The sequence below is a fragment of the Humulus lupulus genome, chromosome 4 (genome assembly GCF_963169125.1).
Source record: "Humulus lupulus chromosome 4, drHumLupu1.1, whole genome shotgun sequence".
NCBI lineage: Eukaryota > Viridiplantae > Streptophyta > Magnoliopsida > Rosales > Cannabaceae > Humulus > Humulus lupulus.
In genome coordinates this window covers 101,851,349-101,870,102 of record NC_084796.1, presented here as the reverse complement: position 1 = coordinate 101,870,102, position 18,754 = coordinate 101,851,349, and the positions used below count along the sequence as shown (strand labels likewise).

The following is an 18,754-nucleotide window of genomic DNA, read 5'->3' as shown; positions in this document are numbered from 1 at the left end:
AATTATCTTAATAGCCCTAGGGTCAAGTTTACTACGATCATGAGCATGGATATGGACAAAAGCTACAACCAAAGGTTTTTATAGGAAGAGTATTGGTGGAATTATGGGGATAAGAAAGATTAAGTACCGCGTATGGTGTTTGAAACTGAAGGGGCCGACTAGGTAGACGGTTGATAAGATATGTTGCTGTTAAGATAGCATCTCCCCAAAGATACTTTGGAACAATCATGGTAAACATAAGAGCACGTGCTACTTCCAACAAATGACGATTTTTCCGTTCTGCAACACCATTCTCTTGAGGGGTATCAACACACGAACTTTGTTGAAGAATCCCATTTTGCAAAAGGTATGGACCTAAAGTGGAATTAAAATATTCTGTTCCATTATCCGTACGTAGTATACAAATTTTGGTATGAAATTGTGTCTAAATCTTACAGTGAAAATTCTGAAAGACTTGAAATGCCTCAGATTTGTGTTGATGGAGATATACCCAAGTGATGCGTGTGTGATCATCAATAAAAGTTATGAACCAGCGTTTCCCATGAGAAGTAGTAACTTTGGAGGGTCCCCATATGTCATTATGGATTAGGGAGAATGGAGTCGTTGGAGTATAGGATCTTGGAGGAAAAGAGGTCCATGTGTGCTTAGCAAGTTGACAAATATCACATCGAAAAGAAACAGAACTTTGATTGGTGAATAAGGATGGAAACAAACATTGTAAGTAAGGAAAACTTGTGTGACCAAGTCTATAATGCCACAACATTATTTTGCTAGAATTAGAAATAGAAGCATAACTAGATATATGTGATTGGTGTCTTATAGAATATTGAGTTTGAAAGAAATAAAGTCCTTCATGAATCCTAGCACTGCCAATCGTCCTCCCCGATGATAGTTCCTGAGATTGACAAGAATTGGACACAAACTTAGCAACACAATGATTATCAAAAGCCAGTTTGCTAACAGAAATCAAATTACACGTCAATGAAGGAACATAAAGAACTGATTTAAGAAGACTAGTAAATAATCTAATGGTGCCTATGCCTGCAACAGAAGATAAACTACCATCGGCAATACGAACATTGGATTTGTTAGAACACGGGGTGTAGGAGTCAAATAAATGACGAAAATCTGTCATATGGTCGAAAGCACCCGAATCAATTATCCATAGTACTTGAGAGCATACCGAAGGGATTAGGGCAGAATAGAGATTACTAAAATGTGCAACTCTACATGAACCTAGATTGTTCCCAAAGGGTGCGAGTGATTAAGAAGGTTGTATGAGGACAAAGAAGATTCTCTGTCGTTGGGGCGGTGAATAGGTTGGCCTTCAAATATTGCTGGTTGTGGATGATGGGGGTCGCCAATGGAAACTGAGTATTGCTTAGTACAGCGAGCTCTGGTGAGTCCTGGTAGCGGCGACAACAAAGACGAGAAGATATCTTGTGCATTAGGCAGAGGGATTGCGATTGCATTTGAGGTTTGAAGAGAGCCAATGGACTCACTGGACTGAGAGGAGGCTGCGTTGCTAGTGGCCAGTGTCGGAGAAGAAGAACAAGGCAGTGTATGAAAAAGAAAAAAAGAGAGAACCTTGTGGCTATGATACCATGTAAAGATATTATGAGAGAATAATTCTTGTATATTGATTTTGAGAAGAACAATGGACATTTATAGGTTGTACAAAATAAAAGACATAATTACAAAATAAACTAAATCTTATAAACAAGAAAAGTATATATGTATGTAAAGATCCTATAGCTGTAATCAAATCATAATGATTTGATTTTTATTTTGATTTGATTTCCTTAATAAATCTGTCTACAGTATGCTAGTGCAAATTTTCACCTCCTAAATAAACTTCAGTCCAGAGGTTATCTCTTCCATCCACGGATGGATGTTTGAAGGTTTAGTTTGCCATTTATTGTGTGAAAATTGAATGGACATAATTACCCTTCAATGGTCACTGCCCATTATGATTTTCAATTGATTTGGGAAAAGATGACTATCTTGTAGGGGCTATTGTTGCTTCTTCAACTATTGATTCAAAAAATTAGGCATAGAAATTCGAGAACAATATGATTGTGTCATGGCTTACCAATTCATGTCAAAGGAAACTGATGAAGACTTAATGTAGTTAAATGATTAATGAGATTTGGGATGCTGCTAGGGAGATCTAATCCAATGATAACACCTCCAAACTATTTGAGTGCGCTTGTTGAAAGAGTGCAGGGGAGTCAGCTAGACATTTATTCTTGGAGTGTCACCTTGCTAGGGAGGTGTGGGGTAAGGTGCTTGTTGAGTTTGGGGTATCCTGGTGTATGCCCCCTTCTTGTTCTCAATCGTTTAGAGGGAGGTAAGAGGGTCTCGGTTATGGCAGAGCACCTTGTTGGCGACTCTTTGGGCTATTTGGCTTGAAAGGAATAACAAAATATTTGAAGATGTCTTTAGCTCGTTGGAGACTATTTGGAATAAGATCAAATTTTGGGTTGCAACTTGGGTGTATAGATCTAAATTTTTTGAGGGGCTTCTTTTTTGGATCTTTGTAGGGATTGAGGTAATTTATGGCTCTAGTGCTGCGGGCTTTGGGTTTTTATTGTGGTTGGTTTGTTGTCTTGTTTGTTTTTATTTGTTTTTCTTGTTTGGTGTCTGGTTGGTTGGTTTATAGTTGGCTTGTGTTACCACGGTTTTCCTCCGCTATACGTGAGGGCTCTCAATATATTTGAGAGGAGTTCAGTCTAAGACAAAGGCCTCTCTCTTCTTCTTCTTCTTAAAAAAAAAATCTAAAGTAAGAGGAACTCCATGTTACCAAATATTTCAATCCAATGCTCTAAATCATTATTGGAAACAAATAGATTTGTGTGATGATGCTTAAATAAGAATTTAGATGAGGTTAGCGAAATACTTTATGGTTTAAGCCCTTAATCTCAATTCAAGAGACTTTTTATGAGGTAAGAAGAAAAGAGAGTAGGAAGAAACTATGATAAATACCTCATCTAACATGAATGAAAGCTCAACCTTTGCTTTTGGTGTCTTCAATCTACCTAGGAAGCACAACAACAAGCCAAGAGATGGAAGGCCTTAGTGTGATCACTACAACCGATTTGGTCATTCGAAGGAGACTTACTAGAAGCTCCATGGAAAACCACTTGTTTGGAAACCTAAGGGAGCCCTTGAGAGTTGTGGCCTCATTGCAAACGAAGAAGCAAAGCTCACATTTGAAATTGGTTTTTTCAGCAAGGGATGTAAGCCAATTGACACTTCAACATATGTGAATATTAACTTGGAAACCAAAGTATGGGGACATTTGCGGGCAAGGGTAGATATCAACAACTTGATGGATAACTCAGTTATTTGGCAACCATGAGACCTTTGTTGTTAGCATGGTTTGTTTATGCATCTTTTCTATGGGAAACATCTTGATGTGGTCATCCGAATATTGAAGTATTTGAAAGGAAGTTTGGTGAAAGGATTGTTCATTAAAAAGGGAGAATCTCGTGAAGTTGAATCCTATGCATTGGACATTCGGCTGGTTCAGTTGCTGATGGTAGATCTATATATGGATGTTGTTCTTATGTTTTGGGGAAACTTGGTGATTCAAACAAGTAAGAAGCACAATGTAGTAGCTAAAAGTAGTCTAGATGACGAATATAAATCTATGGAAAATGGAGTGAGTGAATTAATTTGGCTAAATCTACTCCTAGAACTTCAAGTTGCAAAAAAAAAAGTCACATGAGGTTGTACTGTGACAACAAAGCAGCTACCAACATAGCATATAATCTTGTGCATCTTCAATTGTGCTAAACATGTAAAGGTTGATCAACACTTTATTAAAGAGAAGATTGTAGATGGAACTCTTTGCACTCGTGTGATTTTAGGTGAGTAGACAACCGTTCTAACTAAAGAATTGCTTAGACATCTCTTTGAAAAGATGATATACAAGGGGAAATTTCACTTTTTATCTCTAATAATACCTAATATTACCAAAAAATCCCAACATTAATAATATTTTCAAATTAATGCTAAACTTTCTTCCCATACCCAAAATACCCCTCCCATTATATCAAAAATTCACAAAACCTTCTCTTCCACTCTCCTCCCTCTCTCTCTCTAATTCTCACGAAATCTCCATAAAACCTACAGTTTTGTATAATTTTCTTGTCAAAATCATTGTTAGTTATCTCCATTGTTTCTGTGAATTCGTTAATATCAAAGGCAACATCTATTTTGAGAGTTTTTGGAGGAGAAAAACCATGGGTAATGAGATTTTACATTTTGTGTTGGGTATTATTTGTTTACATTTTTTTTGGCTATTTTGAACAGATCTGAGCCTATATTGGTGTATTTTTCGGGATTTTTTGAGAGATTCCGCGATCTGTGTTTTTCTGGGTTTTCTGCAATTTTTTTGCTCGATAGAAGCTCGATAACGGTTCGATAACGGTTCGATGGTATGTAGAAGAAGGTCTTTGTAAGAGCTCGATGTAGCTCGATGTTAGCTCGATAATAGCTCGATAGGTTCGGTTTAGTGCTCGATGGAAACTCGATAAGGGTTCGATAAGGGGTCGAATGGATCTATAATATGTGAGCTCGATAGTAGCTCGATATGAGCTCGATAGGGTTCGATTGAGGGTTTGGTTGTGTTTTATGGTCGGTTTTGAGAAATGATAGCTCGATGCTAACTCGATAATAGCTCGATATGGGTTCGATGGAGGGTTTGGTTAGGTTTATGTTCCGTTTTGAGAAATGGTAGCTCGATGATAACTCGATAATAGCTCGATAGGGGTTCGATGGAGGGTTTGGTTAGGTTTGTGTTCTGTTTTGAGAAATGGTAGCTCGATTCCAACTCGATAATAGCTCGATAAAGCTCGATAATGTTATTTTTTATTGCATTTCTGGAAAAATGACAGTTTTCCTGACAATGTTAATGTTTTTTTTTCCAACACAGGCTCTATTGTCTACGTTTTTGTATCCTACAATGGTGTTTGGGAATTACAAGGGAATAAGTGGATTTTCAAGGACCCTCAATGCACGGTGATACCGATGGAGGATACTGTAACGTACTTGCAACTTCTTGACATATTGCACAAGGAACTTAAAGTTGATAAACAGATGTATGAGTTGAAATTGGAGGTTCCTTACACTTGTGGCGACCAACCGTTTACACCCGTTCATGTTGAAAGTGATCTTGGTGTCCGTGCATTCATAGGAGTAACATCTAAAGAAAGGTTGGCCTTGTGTGTCACTCCTGTTAAAAAGATTGTCATTGCAGACCCATATTCCACTCCCGGACCTGAGGGAGCAGCCAGTACTTTAGGATTTCCTATTGGTGACCTGAGGGACAACCAGTATGAGTACAACCCCTATGTGAATGACGATCCGGTAGCCGAACACAATGAGGAATTAGGAGACAATTCGGTGGATGATGATCTATTAGCTGAACATTTGCAAGTAGAAGAAGCACAAGAACAACCAATACGTCATATTGCACGGACGAACCCACCAAGTCAAGGACGCCGAACACCTGGCACCAGCTCTAGTCGTCATGGTGGAACAGAATATAACTATACAGGGAACATTTCAATATGTTCAACAGAAGATCACAGAAAATGGAGTGCTCCCATGTTTACAAAAGAAGATATCATAGCTTGTAGTCGTTCTGAATCACCCTCATCCGGTATAGCGTTGGGGGAATTACATCTTGGGAAGACATTTGAGAACAAGATGGAATTGAAAACCAAAGCGGCTCTCTTTGCAATGAAGAATAATTTTGAGTTTATGGTTAAGAAGTCTGGTACTGATGTGTTGTATATCACCTGCAAGGATCCTGATTGTGGTTGGAGAATAAGAGGGAAAAAAGTAGCGCGATCAGAGATGTTTGAGATCACTGTTTATAATAGTGTACATACTTGCTCACTAGAATTGCGACAAAAAGACCACCGTCAAGCAGCACCTTCTGTCATTGGGCACCTTATCAAGAACAAATATGCTACTGATGGCACTAGCTATCCACCAAACAGCATAAAGGAGGATATGAAGAATAATTTTGGGATCGATATGAGTTATATTAAGGCTTGGAGATGCAGAGAGAAGGCACTCGGTTATGTTAGGGGGACACCTGAAGAATCGTACTCCAAGTTACCTTCTTACCTGTACATGCTGCAGCAAAAGAATCCAGGTACAATTACTGATTTTGTCACAGATGACGGTCGCTTTCTTTACTGTTTCTTCTCACTCGGAGTTTGTAGAAGGGGATTTACATCATGTCGTCCTGTTATATGTGTGGACGGCACTTTCTTAAAGTCAAGGTACGGTGGCCACATGTTGTGTGCTGTCGCATTGGATGTCTCAGGCATTGCGGATGATGCAAGGTACTTGAAAGTCCATCCTCTTGGACAATTTGAATTTCATGTGGTAGACCCAGAAGGTGATGGTGAGGTGAATTTGATGACCAAATCATGCTCTTGTGGTCAGTTTCAAATAATGGGTTACCCTTGTGTTCATGGTGTGGCTGCGGCCATGTTGCGCAATGTCAACATTTACTCACTGTGTTCACCATATTACACTACTGAGATGTGGAGGGAGTCTTACAAAGAAACAATTTACCCAACTGGCAATGAGGATGATTGGGAAGTTCCCGAGAACATAGAGAAAATGCAAGTTGGGGTTCCCGTTGAAAAACAACCAGTTGGTCGACCGAAGAAGAATAAGGTGGGAAGAAGGAAGACAAACCGCACTCCATCGAATGGAGAAATCATTCCCAGTCATCGCAAGTGTAGCATGTGTGGTGGTCTTGGCCACAACAAGGCTACATGCAAAGCTAGGCTTTAAACTTTTTTTTCCCCTTTTTTTCCCTGAGAAACTTTCTCTGCCATTTTCTCAAAAGTCGCATCCTCCTCCTCATCAGTCTCCGAGGGATCCTGGCCAAGCCCAGGATAAAGGGGAAGATCTCCCTCAGTCAAAGACAAGTAATAGTCTTTTTCTGCTGGCCGAGGCTTCAACATCGGAAGAACAATTAACTGCAAACAACATAAAACATTTGGTTAACTCAAATAATGATAAAATATAAGCATATAGATAAAAAAAAAACAACATAACTTACATTCTTCTTCAATAATATCGGTGCGATGACGGACTTGGTGAAATCCTTGTTCTTCCGATGCGACCAGCTAAGCATCCTCGGGAACATGTTTCCCGAGCTCACAACAAGCTCCACCGCAAGCTGTTGGATAGCCTCGTATGCCCAGTACTGTAAGGCGGGGGCATAACCATACATACTGTATTTGGACTCTTGCTGCACCTTGGCATCCTTGGCATCATAGTTGGCTTTTTGCTTCACCATGTCCTTCTTACAAGAATGCAATAGCCTCCTATAAGAGTACTTCCCCCATGGATAGCTGAAGAAGTACTCTACATTCTCAACAATTTTTAGAATATCTCGCCAAATGTGCAGTTTTCCCTCAATGGCATTCAGAACCCCCTCAACAAACAGACATAGACCAAGCTTGTACACATCTTCCACAACCGTACAAGTCTTGAAAGCATGGTCCACCTGTGACAGCTTTACTTTCTCAGCATCGTTGAAATACTCCTTTATCAACCAATCGCTGAGATTACGCCCTTCCAACTCTTCTGGTGACGGGAAGGCACTGAAATCCAACCCCGTCACCAGGGCAAACTCTCCCATGCCGAATCTACAAGACTTCGACCCCAAGAAAAAATGCACCTCATCTTCGTTGTTGCTGGCGATTTTCCTCAGCAACAGTTGATGCACCAAGACTCCGGAGAAATTAAACTCCGAAGTCAAAAAGAATTGCTTAAAAGGGGATTCCTTAGCCCTTTCAAGCAGCCCGAGCTCCAAAAACCTGGTCTTGATGTGATTTAAAGTACTACTACCCCGATATGTCACTCGACCAGGAAAGTGATCACTCAACGGAACAAGCAACTTAGGCATCTGTAACAACACATGAAAATTTTTTTGTAAGAAAACAGAATAAAAAAAATTTCAAAAAAACACTGAAATAAGTTGTCATCGAGCTCTATCGATCTCTATCGAGCTATCATCGAGCTGAAACATACTCTATCGAGCACTATCGAAAAACTATCGAGTTCCATCGAGAAATATCAACAACCTAAATTTATCGAGCCTATCGAGCCAGCATCGAGCCTATCGAGCCAGAATCGAGCCTATCGAGCTAAGAAAAATCTGTCTGTCTAGATAAATAACCATCGAGCTACAGTCTAGTCTCATATCGAACCATTATCGAACCTATCGAGCTATGAAAAATCTGTCTGTCTAGATAAATAACCATCGAGCTACAGTCTAGTCTCATATCGAACCATTATCGAACCTATCGAGCCCTTGTAATATAATACAACATATCCTACCGAGCTCTTATCGAGCTCCTATCGAGCTCATGTCGAGCTCATATCGAGCCATAATCGATCCATCATCGAACTGTTCAAACTACCTTATCGAGCCTACTATCGAACCATAATCGAACCTATCGAGCCACTGGTTCAAACCCAGAAAAAATTTCCCACAAAATCGGACAACCCATTCCACAAATCACAGATTCAACAACGATATAAAGCAAATATGGACTTGGGTTCAAGATTTTACCTTAGTTTTTTAAACTTTGAAGGAAATATGCTCCGTGGGTCTCGGGTTTGACAGAAAAATGGGAGTTTGCAGTGGGCTCGAGATCGCCGGAGAAATGGGAGAAGGTGGGGGCTCGACGGAGAAGGTGGGAGCTCGACGGAGATGCGGGCTCGACGGCTCGACGGAGATGGCGGCTCGACGGCTCGACAGAGGTGGGGGTTCGATGGTTTTTGGGGGATTTTTGTGAGACTGAAAGAGAGAGAAACCGAGACTGAGAGAGAGAAGGCTGAGATTGAATGGGAAGGGTATTTTCGGTAGGAGGGAAAAGCTTAGCATTAATTTGAAAAAATTATTAATGTTGGGATTTTTTGGTAATATTAGGTATTATTAGAGATAAAAAGTGAAATTTCCCTACAGAGATTTGGAGGCATTTTCGATTTGATTAGTCAATCTTACATTTTAGGAAATAAAATCATGACTTTTGTTATTCCAATTTTATTTTATTGATACTTTCTTTCTAGTAGTGCAGTGTTGTTATCTTCTCTGATATCATTTTTCTCCCAATTTTCCTCTGTATTTTCTAGTGTATTAAGAGTAAAAGTGGAATTTCAAAGAATAAATTTTTGTTATTTGCAAACTCTGGCAACCTCTCTTTCCTTTTGTAAAACTCTAATTTCCTCGTGGCTTTAGTATTTTTGGCGAAAACCTCCAAGAGAACGTGGTGGTGGTGGATTCAAGGGACGTCGTGGCGATGGAGGAGTTAGAGGAAGGGGAAGAGGATTTGGCTCCGTGAGAGGAGGGCGTGGTGATGGTGGGCATGGAAGAGGTGGACGAGGAGGGCCTAGAGGAATGAAGGGTGATAGTAAAGTCGTGATCGAGCCTCAGACACGAGGGAGTTTTCATTGTTAAGGGTGAGGAAGATGCTCTTGTCAATAGGAACATGGTTCCTTGTGAGGCTGTGTACAATGTGAAGAGGATCTCTGTTCAAAAGGAGGATGGTACCAAAGTTAAACCTGGAGCTCGTGTTCTATGTCTTGGAGCTGCTTGTGGGACCACAGTTTCTCATGTGTTTGACGTTGTTGGACCTGAAGGATTGGTTTATGTAGTTGAGTTTTCTCACAGAAGTTGTAGAGATTTGGTCAACATGGCCAAAAAGAGGACTGATGTCATTCCCATTATTGAAGATGCTAGACACCCTGCAAAGTACAAGATATAAGTTGAAATGGTTGATGCCATCTTTTCTGATGTTGCTCAACTCGATTAGGCAAGGATTCTAGCGTTGAATGCTAGTTACTTTTTAAAAGCCGGGGATAACTTTGTAATCTCCATCAAGCCCAATTGCATAGACTGTACAATTCCCGCTGTGGCCTTATTCCAACAAGTTAAGAAGCTGCAAGCTGAGCAATTCAAGCCTTTCAAACAACTGACTCTTGAGCCCTTTGAATGTGACCATCCTTGTGTTGTTGGTGGCTATCGCATGCCAAAGAAACAAAAGCCTGTTGCTTAAATATAGCTCTAGCTAGCTAGACTTCAAATTAATTATAATATGTATCAGCAGCAGCAAAGTTAGCAGAACTTTTTTATTTGTTTTTTTATTTTTGGATTGTAATTGCTGAACATAGCATTTTGAATTTATGAGATTATTATTTATGCAGTTTTGTTTAGTCTGTTTTGTGATTTTTTTTTTGTTATTGCTGAAAATACATATAGCAACATATTATTCATTGAATAGCCATTTTTTTTTGTAACTTTCATACAAATTGTGAAATTTCGTTTGAATTTCGTTTTACTATTTTCCACTCGCTATGAATCTCTTGTAAACAGGTTGAACTTGCTCGGAAATTTGAGGACCTGGAGCTTTTTAGCAATGATGCACATCCTCAGTCATCCTTAATAAAGGCAAGAAGAAAAATTGCTTGAACACGCATCTCTTCTTGATCTTCACTTTATCGTGTTATAAATTTTCAATTTTATGCATTTCAGAAGGAGGTTCTAAAGTCCAGGAACAAAGATCTTATTGAACTTTTTGGATTTGCTGTTGGTGTTCATCATGCTGGTATGTTGCGTGCCGATAGAGGTCTGACTGAACGTCTTTTTTCTAATGGGCTCTTGAAGGTAGTGCTTGTTCATAATTTCATCCTCAGTTAAACCATATTACTTTGAATTTCACTCGGATGTTTTATGCATCTGTTATTCAGGTACTTGTTTGTACGGCAACTTTGGCATGGGGTGTAAATCTGCCTGCTCACACTGTTGTGATTAAGGTTGGTGCCAATTGTTGCAATCTCATCTTATTTATTTCTACTATCAATGACAATAAGATGGTAAAACAATCTGAATTGTTTAGAAAAATACTAACATTTTGTATAGTTGTGAAAATTATAGTACGCAAGTGTACGCAATCACACAAGTAATAAAGTAATGAGTAACATTGTCTCTACATGAATTGCAAAGTATAGATTAATGCAAAAACCAATTACTCAACAACTTAATAACAAAAATTGATTTGGTTGTTTTGTAAACTAAATCTAAAATGTGGAGAATTAACAATGCTCAAAATAAACTAAACATGAATTAATAGCAAGAGAAAAATCTATATGGTGAAATAGACTTGAATTATTAAATCCCTATATGTCAATAAACTAAATAGATTGTTGCAACAATATTTTAGCAAAAATCTCGAGTTAAAAAGAATTCAATATATGTTCATAGAAAGGAGCTAACGAAGTAGTAGATGAGTACAAATGTACAAGGAAGAAGGGAGTGGTGTTCAAAGTGGATTTTGAAAAGGCCTATGGTTTTGTTGAATGGAATTAGATTTCGTTCTTGAAAAGAAAAATTTTGGCAAAAAATAGAGGAAGTGGATTATGGGATGCCTTATATCAGTATCTTTCTTTATTTTTATCAATGGAAAACCGAGAGGCAAGATTGTAGGGTCAAGGGGGTTGAGACAAGGCGACCCTCTATCTCCCTTTCTTTTTACTTTAGTGGTGGATGTCTTGGGGAGATTGGTGAGCAAAGCTAGTAGTGCAGATCTTTTACATGGTTTTGTGGTAGGAAAGGATAAAGTAGAAATCACACATCTGCAGTTCGCAGACGATATGTTGTTTTTTGTTGAAGCAAATACTCAATTTCTGAATAGGCTCATTCAGATTCTGAAGACCTTTGCTGCTTTTTCGGGCCTCAAAATTAATTTGAATAAAAGCAACTTGCTGGGTATTAATGTGGACGGCTGGCTGCATTCTGAAGCGGATTATTTGGGGTGTGTGGTAGGGGACTGACCACTAACTTATTTGGGTTTGTCCCTTGGAGATAACCCAAGAAAGATTAGTTGTTGGGAATCAGTGATTAGTAAGGTTTCTAAGTGTCTGTAAGGATGGAAGAATGCTTACTTATCTAGAGGGGGAAGGTTAACGTTAATTAATTATGTTTTATCATTCCTGCCAATTTACTACTTGTCTCTGTTTAGAATGCCCGACCATGTGAATTAGATTTTGGAGAGAACTATGAGGAATTTTCTTTGGGAGGGAGGAGAGTTGGGGAAGGGAGATCACTTAATTTCTTGGGAAGTAGCGTGCTGCTCTAAAAACAAGGGTGGTTTGGGTAGTGGTAATTTGCGGTTGAGAAACCAGTCACTTTTGATGAAATGGTTGTGGAGGTTTACCCTTGAGCAAGGTTCTCTTTGGTATAGGGTTATCCAAAGTAAGTATGGGCTGCATTGTAATGGGTGGGATACTAAAAAGAGCTCTAGAGGGACACATATAAGTCCGTGGAAGGATATAGGTCTCTTGTACGAGGACTTTTTGCAATTTGGTTCTTTCAAGGCAGGTAGTGGTAGTAGGATTTGGTTTTGGGAGGACAGGTGTGTTGGTTAGCAGCCTCTTAGTGAGACCTTTTCAGGGCTAGCTAGATTATGTGAGAAGAGGGAGCATTGTATATCCCATTTTGTGGCAGAATACTCTAATCTAGTGAATTGGAATCTACATTTTCGTAGGAATCTCAAAGATAGAGGACTAACAGATTTGGTTAGTCTCTTAAATATTCTTGACACAGGCCGAATTTGTCAAGTGCTTGAGGACGGTAGGATTTGGAAAGAGGATTCCTCAAGGATGTTTTCTTGTAAATCAGCCTTTAATGCTCATAGAGATGATGACGCTTTTTCGTCACCTTGTTGGTCGAAAATTCTTTGGAAAGTTCATGCCCCACCAAAAGTCAGAATGTTTTTATGGTTGTTGTGGGGAGGCTTAATGTGCATGAAGTGCTTCAAAAGAGGAAGCTGTTTATGTCCATCTCTCCGGGCTGGTGTGTGTTGTGTTGGAAGGATAGTGAAAACGTCTGCCACCTTTTCCTCCATTGTGAGTTTGTTTTAAAATTGTGGTATAGACTTCTTGATGAGTTTAGGTTGAGCTGGCCAATATCTCATTTTTGTGCAGAGCTAATGCTATTTTACGTCAGTAGAAATAAGGAAATTCAAATTTTGTGGACAACCGCGGTGGCTGCAGTTTGGTGGGGTGAAAGATGTGTCTGCTGCTAGATTAAGGGTGGTTGGACATCCTAGAGGTTTCATTCCTGCATCTATCATTTTGCCCTATGATGGTAATTTTATCTCTTTAAGATTATTCAAGTTAAGTGAGTCGAGAGGGTCGAATGAACTTTCTAGTAGAAGCGAGGGGAGTGTTTGGGTCAGAAAGAGTATGCAGGGGTCGAAAGGTGATTCAGGGGTGGTGGGGCTGACAATCGATGTAGAGGAAGCAGAGATGTCAGGCGAGATAGAAACGACGACTGGTTATGCAGTGGTCAAGTTGTCGTCGGAGGACGGCAAGGGAAGGATCCCGTCGCATTATTGCCAAAATCTGAGGCCGGATTCTCAGGGTATCCATCACGGATCTAAAGGGATAGAATTACGTGATTTTTGCTCTCCATTAAAGGGTTTTTTTTAATTGGCTTCTTTCAGATTTATCGACTGGAGAGAGAAATAAGTATGGCACGTGGTTAGGTCCTCATGATTTTAAACACTCCACGTGCCCAAAGTTGAAATACCATATTGGTTTTTCTAAAAGTAGTATGGGCTGGGCCTTGGAATTGGAGAATAGGGTCTGTTCTTTTAAAGTGGTCTTACACTCCTTTAGGGCTCTCTTCAATCCAATTTACACTGAAATAGAGTTGGGCCTTCGGGGGTTTGAGTATGATCGGGTTTCTACAGGCCCGACTCAACATCTTCGTTTGGCTGGCTGCCCCAAGGACGGAGGCCTTTTGCAAAGTGTAACAAGAGGTGAAGAGAATTGTATTCACTTGCATTTCAATGAGAAATAAACTTCTATTTATATACAAACTAGGGAAGCTATTCTAGGAAACTAATTAGTCCTCATTTATAGCTAATTTACAGCTAATATAAACAACTAATATATACAGCTAACACTCCCCCTTAAGCTGGAGCATATATGTTAATCATACCCAGCTTATTACAAAAATAATCAACCCGCACCCCATTGAATGCTTTTGTAAAGATGTCCCCTTGTTGTTCGCCGGTTTTCACATATCCTGTGGAGATCAAGCCTTGCTGAATTTTCTCACGAACAAAATAACAATCAATTTCGATGTGCTTAGTTTGCTCATGGAACACAGGATTAGATGTAATATTAAAAGCAACTTGGTTATCACACCACAATTTTGCTGGTACTGAAGTCGTAAGTCCTACTTTAGTCAATAGCTGATAGATCCACATTACCTTACACATAGACTGTGCCATAACCCTATATTTTGATTCTGCGCTTGATCTTGACACAACATTTTGCTTCTTACTCTTCCAAAAGACCAAATTCCCTCCAACAAAAATACAATAACTTGAAGTAGATCTTCTATCCACTTTAGAACTTGCCCAATCTGCATCTGAGAAACACTCAATATGAGTGTGCTCATGATCTGCGCACACGATACCTCATCCTAGTGCTCCTTTCAAGTAACACAAAATTTGCTCTAACGCTGCCCAATGATGAATTGTTGGAGATGACATGAACTGACTGACAACACTAACTGAGAATGCAATGTTTGGACGAGTCACGGTAAGATAATTCAACTTTTCAACCTTCTTACGATATCTTTCAGGATCTTCAAATGGTTTCCCATCTCTTGTAAGGTGCACATTAGGACTCATTGGAGTACTACAAGGCTTTGCTCCCAATTTTCCTGTCTCAGTCAACAAATCAATGACATACTTTCTTTGAGATAGAAAAATACCTTGTTTACTCCTAGTTACCTCAACTCCCAATAAATACTTGCGCACCCCCAAATCTTTCGTGTGAAACAGAGTATGAATGAAGGATTTAAGAGATGAGATCCCTCTAGTATCAGTTCTAGTAATAACAATATCATCCACATACACAACGAATAGAATGATACTGGCAGTTGATCGTTTATAAAAACAGAATGATCAGACTTACTTTTCAGCATCCCGAATTTCTCAACAACTTGACTAAATTTACCAAACCAAGCACGAAGAATTTGCTTCAAACCATATAAAGATTTTTGAAGACGACAAACTCGCCCTGACTCCCCCTAGCAACAAAGCCAGGAGGTTGCTCCATATACACCTCCTCCTGAAGTTCTCCATGAAGAAAAGCATTCTTGATATCTAGCTGATGTAGAGGCCAATGATGAGTAGCTACCATTGAAATAAATAATTGAACAAATGTCAACTTAGCAACAGGAGAAAAAGTATCACAATAGTCCACTCCATAGGTTTTAGCATAACCCTTAGCAACAAGACAGACCTTTAATCGAGCAATCAATCTATCTGGATTGCCCTTAATAGTGAATACCCATTTGCACCCTATGGCCTGTTTTTCAGAAGGTAAATCGACCAAGTCCCAAGTACCATTGTCATCTAAAACATTCATCTCTTCTATCATTGCATCATGCCAACTAGGATGAGATATGGCTTTACGAACAGTATTAGGAATCAAAATAGAATCAAGGGAAGCAATAAAAGAACAAGAAGAAGATGACAAGTGATTATAAGAAATAGAAAAAGATATAGGATAAGTGCACTGACGTTGACCTTTACGTAGTGCAATGGGAAGATCATCGCTTGGGACCGGATTTGATAACAAAGAAGCAGCGGCAGTACATGAAACAGGAGGCAGTGCCTGGTGTACACTTTAATAGGAGGCAGAGGCATGTCGGGAGCTGTGGTTGAGATAGGGTGAGTAATAGGAGACTCCTCGTGAGTAGTGTCTGAGATAGATTCAGAAATAGGAGATTCCTCAGGAAGTGGGTTCAGGGCAGAAGATGTGATCAAATATACCAACAAATCATCCTCCTCCTCCTGACGAGTAGGAATAGAGGACGGTGAAAAATAAGGTGTGTTTTCCATGAAGGTAACATCAATGGAGACAAGATATTTGTTGAGATTTGGACAATAACATTTATACCCTTTTTGAAGATGAGAATAGCCAAGGAATACACACTTCAATGACTTAGGATCTAATTTGGTGACATTTGGTCGAACATCTCGAGCAAAACAAGTACTACCAAATATCCTAGGATTAACAGGAAATAATGACTTGCTAGGAATTTTTTTTTTATACGGGATCTCACCATTAAGAACAGAAGATGACATGCGATTGATAAGAAAACATGCTGCAGAAACGACATCGGTCCAAAAATGTTTAAGAACATGCATTTGAAATAAGAGGGCTCGTGTAGTTTCAAGAAGATGTCTGTTTTTATGTTTTGCTACACCATTTTGGAATGCAGTATCAACGCAAGAGGTTTCATGAAGCATGCCATTAGAGACCATATAAGAATGATATAAAGCAGATGTATATTTTTTGGCATTATCACTTCGCAAAGTACGAATAGAAACATTAAAATGATTCTTAATCTCAGCACAAAATATAAAAAATAACTCTAAATGATTTTTCATTAAATATAATCAAGTTACACGAGAATAATCATCAACAAAAGTAACAAAATACTTAAATCCAGGTTTAAACAAAATAGGAGAATGATTCCAAACATCAGATTGAACTAATTCAAAAGAAACACTAGCACGTTTATTGACTTGAGGACTCGAATTTAGATGATGGTGTTTGGCAAATTGACACGACTCACAATCTAATGAAGAGACCTTACTATATTGCGGACAAAGTTTCTTGAGCAAAGGAAGAGACAGATGGCCCAATCGACATTGAGCAAGAGGACGGAACTATCCTTGATAATGATGATGATATTGAAAAGGCTATCGTTGGTTTTTACTATTTGTTGTATTCTTCGGTTTATAGGAAATGGATTGGGGTAGAGGGTATTTCCTGGGAGCCTATTCCTTCTTTTTTGGCTTCTCTCATTGAGACACCCTTTTTTTTAGGAGGAAATTAGACATTCAGTGTTTGAATGTGATGGGTCTAAGGCTCTGGGTCCGGATGGATTTTCCATGGCATTTTATCAAGAGAATTGGGACACAGTCAAGAGTGATCTTCAAGCAGTATTCGATGGTTTATTTAAAGATGGAGTTATTTACGGGAAGACCAATAAGACCTATATTTGCCTTATTCTGAAGAAGCTGGATAGTTGTCGTATGCGGTACTTTAGGCCTATCAGTTTGGTCACTAGTCTGTACAAAATCATTTCGAAGGTGTTGGCTGGTCGACTTTGAGGAGTTCTTTCTGACATGATAGCAAACTCCAGGAGCTTTTGTGGATGGCAGGCAAATTTTGGATACAGTGTTGGTGGCTAATGAAGTAGTGGAAGAGTATCGAAGTAAAGGTAAAACAGAATGGGTGTTAAAAATTGATTTTGCTAAAGCTTACGATTGTGTGGATTGGGACTTTCTGGACTTTGTACTGGATAAGAAAGTTTTTGGTGCAGTTTGGAGGAAATGGATGTTGGGATGTTTGTCTTCTACATCTCTCTGTTTTTAAATGGGAGACCAAGGGGGAAAGTTAAGGGATCTAGATGTCTTCGCCAAGGGGACTCCCTTTCACCTTTCTTGTTTACCTTGGTTGCAGATGTCTTGGGTAGGATGGTGGATAAGGCTAAGAGCGTTTCAGCTTTGAGAGGCTTCAAAGTGGGAAAGGATAATGTGGAGGTCAGTCATCTTCAATTTGCTGATGATACGATCTTCTTTATTGATGATAAGGAGTCTTTGTCAGTTCTTCTGGATATTCTGAAAGCTTTTAGTGTTGTCTCCGACTTATCTATTAAAGTGCAGAAATGTCAGTTGTTAGGGATTAACCTGGATGAGGAGACAATGGAGCTTCGTGCCAAGGAGATTGGGTGTGAGGCGGGTCAGTGGCTTATGAAGTATCTAGGGTTACCTTTGGGTGCTTCCCCTCATTCCAAAGTTTTCTGGGAGCCCGTGATTTCGAGATGTGCCAAACGCTTGGATGGGTGGAAGTGTGCTTTCCTGTCTAGGGATGGTAGATTGACTCTTATTCAATTTATTTTATCTTCTATATCGGTGTACTATTTGTCGCTTTTTTGTATTCCCAAGGGCGTAGTGGAAGTTTTGGAGAAGTTGATGTGAGATTTTCTTTGAGAAGGTGCGGATCACTCTGGTTCTGACCACCTTGTCTCTTGGAAGGAAGTTTGTAAATCATGGGGTCACGGGGGGCTTGGCATTGGTAACTTGGACTTGAGAAACAAGGCGTTGCTCATGAAATGGTTGTAGCGGTTTCCGTTGGAAAACAAGTTTTTGTGGCATAGGGTGGTAAAAAGTAGGTATGGGGGGATGGAGGGTTTTGGGATATTGGTAGAGGGGGAGGTTGTCTGTTCGTGATCCCTGGAAAGATATTTCGTCTCTTTATGAGGAGTATAGTTAGTTGGTCAGGTTCAAGGTTGGGAAGGGGGATTGGATTCGGTTTTGGGAGGATGTTTGGATAAACGATACTCCTTTAAAGCATCAATTTCCGGACTTATTTATGATTTTCGAGGTCGATAACTGTTTGATTAAGGATTTGGTGGTTTCTGAGGGTGAGGGATGTTTGGGAGGCCTGGGGTGGAATTTCCGTTTTAGAAGGAATCTGTTTGATAGGGAGGTCCCTGGTCGCACTCAGCTGTTTCAGTTGTTGGAGACGGTTGCTCTGCCGACAATTTTAGAGGACAGAAGGGCGTGGACCCTTGACACTAGTGAAATATTCTCTTGCAGGTCTGCCTTTTGGAGGT

At 39.6% G+C, this 18,754-nt stretch overlaps 1 protein-coding gene and 1 pseudogene across 5 annotated transcripts in view; both read left to right on the top strand.

Moving 5' to 3' along the window:
* Nucleotides 1–18,754, top strand: part of LOC133830675 (DExH-box ATP-dependent RNA helicase DExH14) — a 108,431-nt gene that overhangs the window by 8,047 nt on the left and 81,630 nt on the right. For all 5 annotated transcript variants that reach the window (XM_062260701.1, XM_062260703.1, XM_062260702.1 and 2 more), the window contains 3 exons: nt 10,418–10,492; nt 10,577–10,708; nt 10,792–10,857. In XM_062260701.1, coding sequence (XP_062116685.1) covers nt 10,418–10,492; nt 10,577–10,708; nt 10,792–10,857 — 273 coding nt within the window. The remainder of the gene's footprint in view (nt 1–10,417; nt 10,493–10,576; nt 10,709–10,791; nt 10,858–18,754) is intronic.
* LOC133830677 (rRNA 2'-O-methyltransferase fibrillarin 2-like) lies at nt 9,057–10,243 on the top strand (annotated as a pseudogene).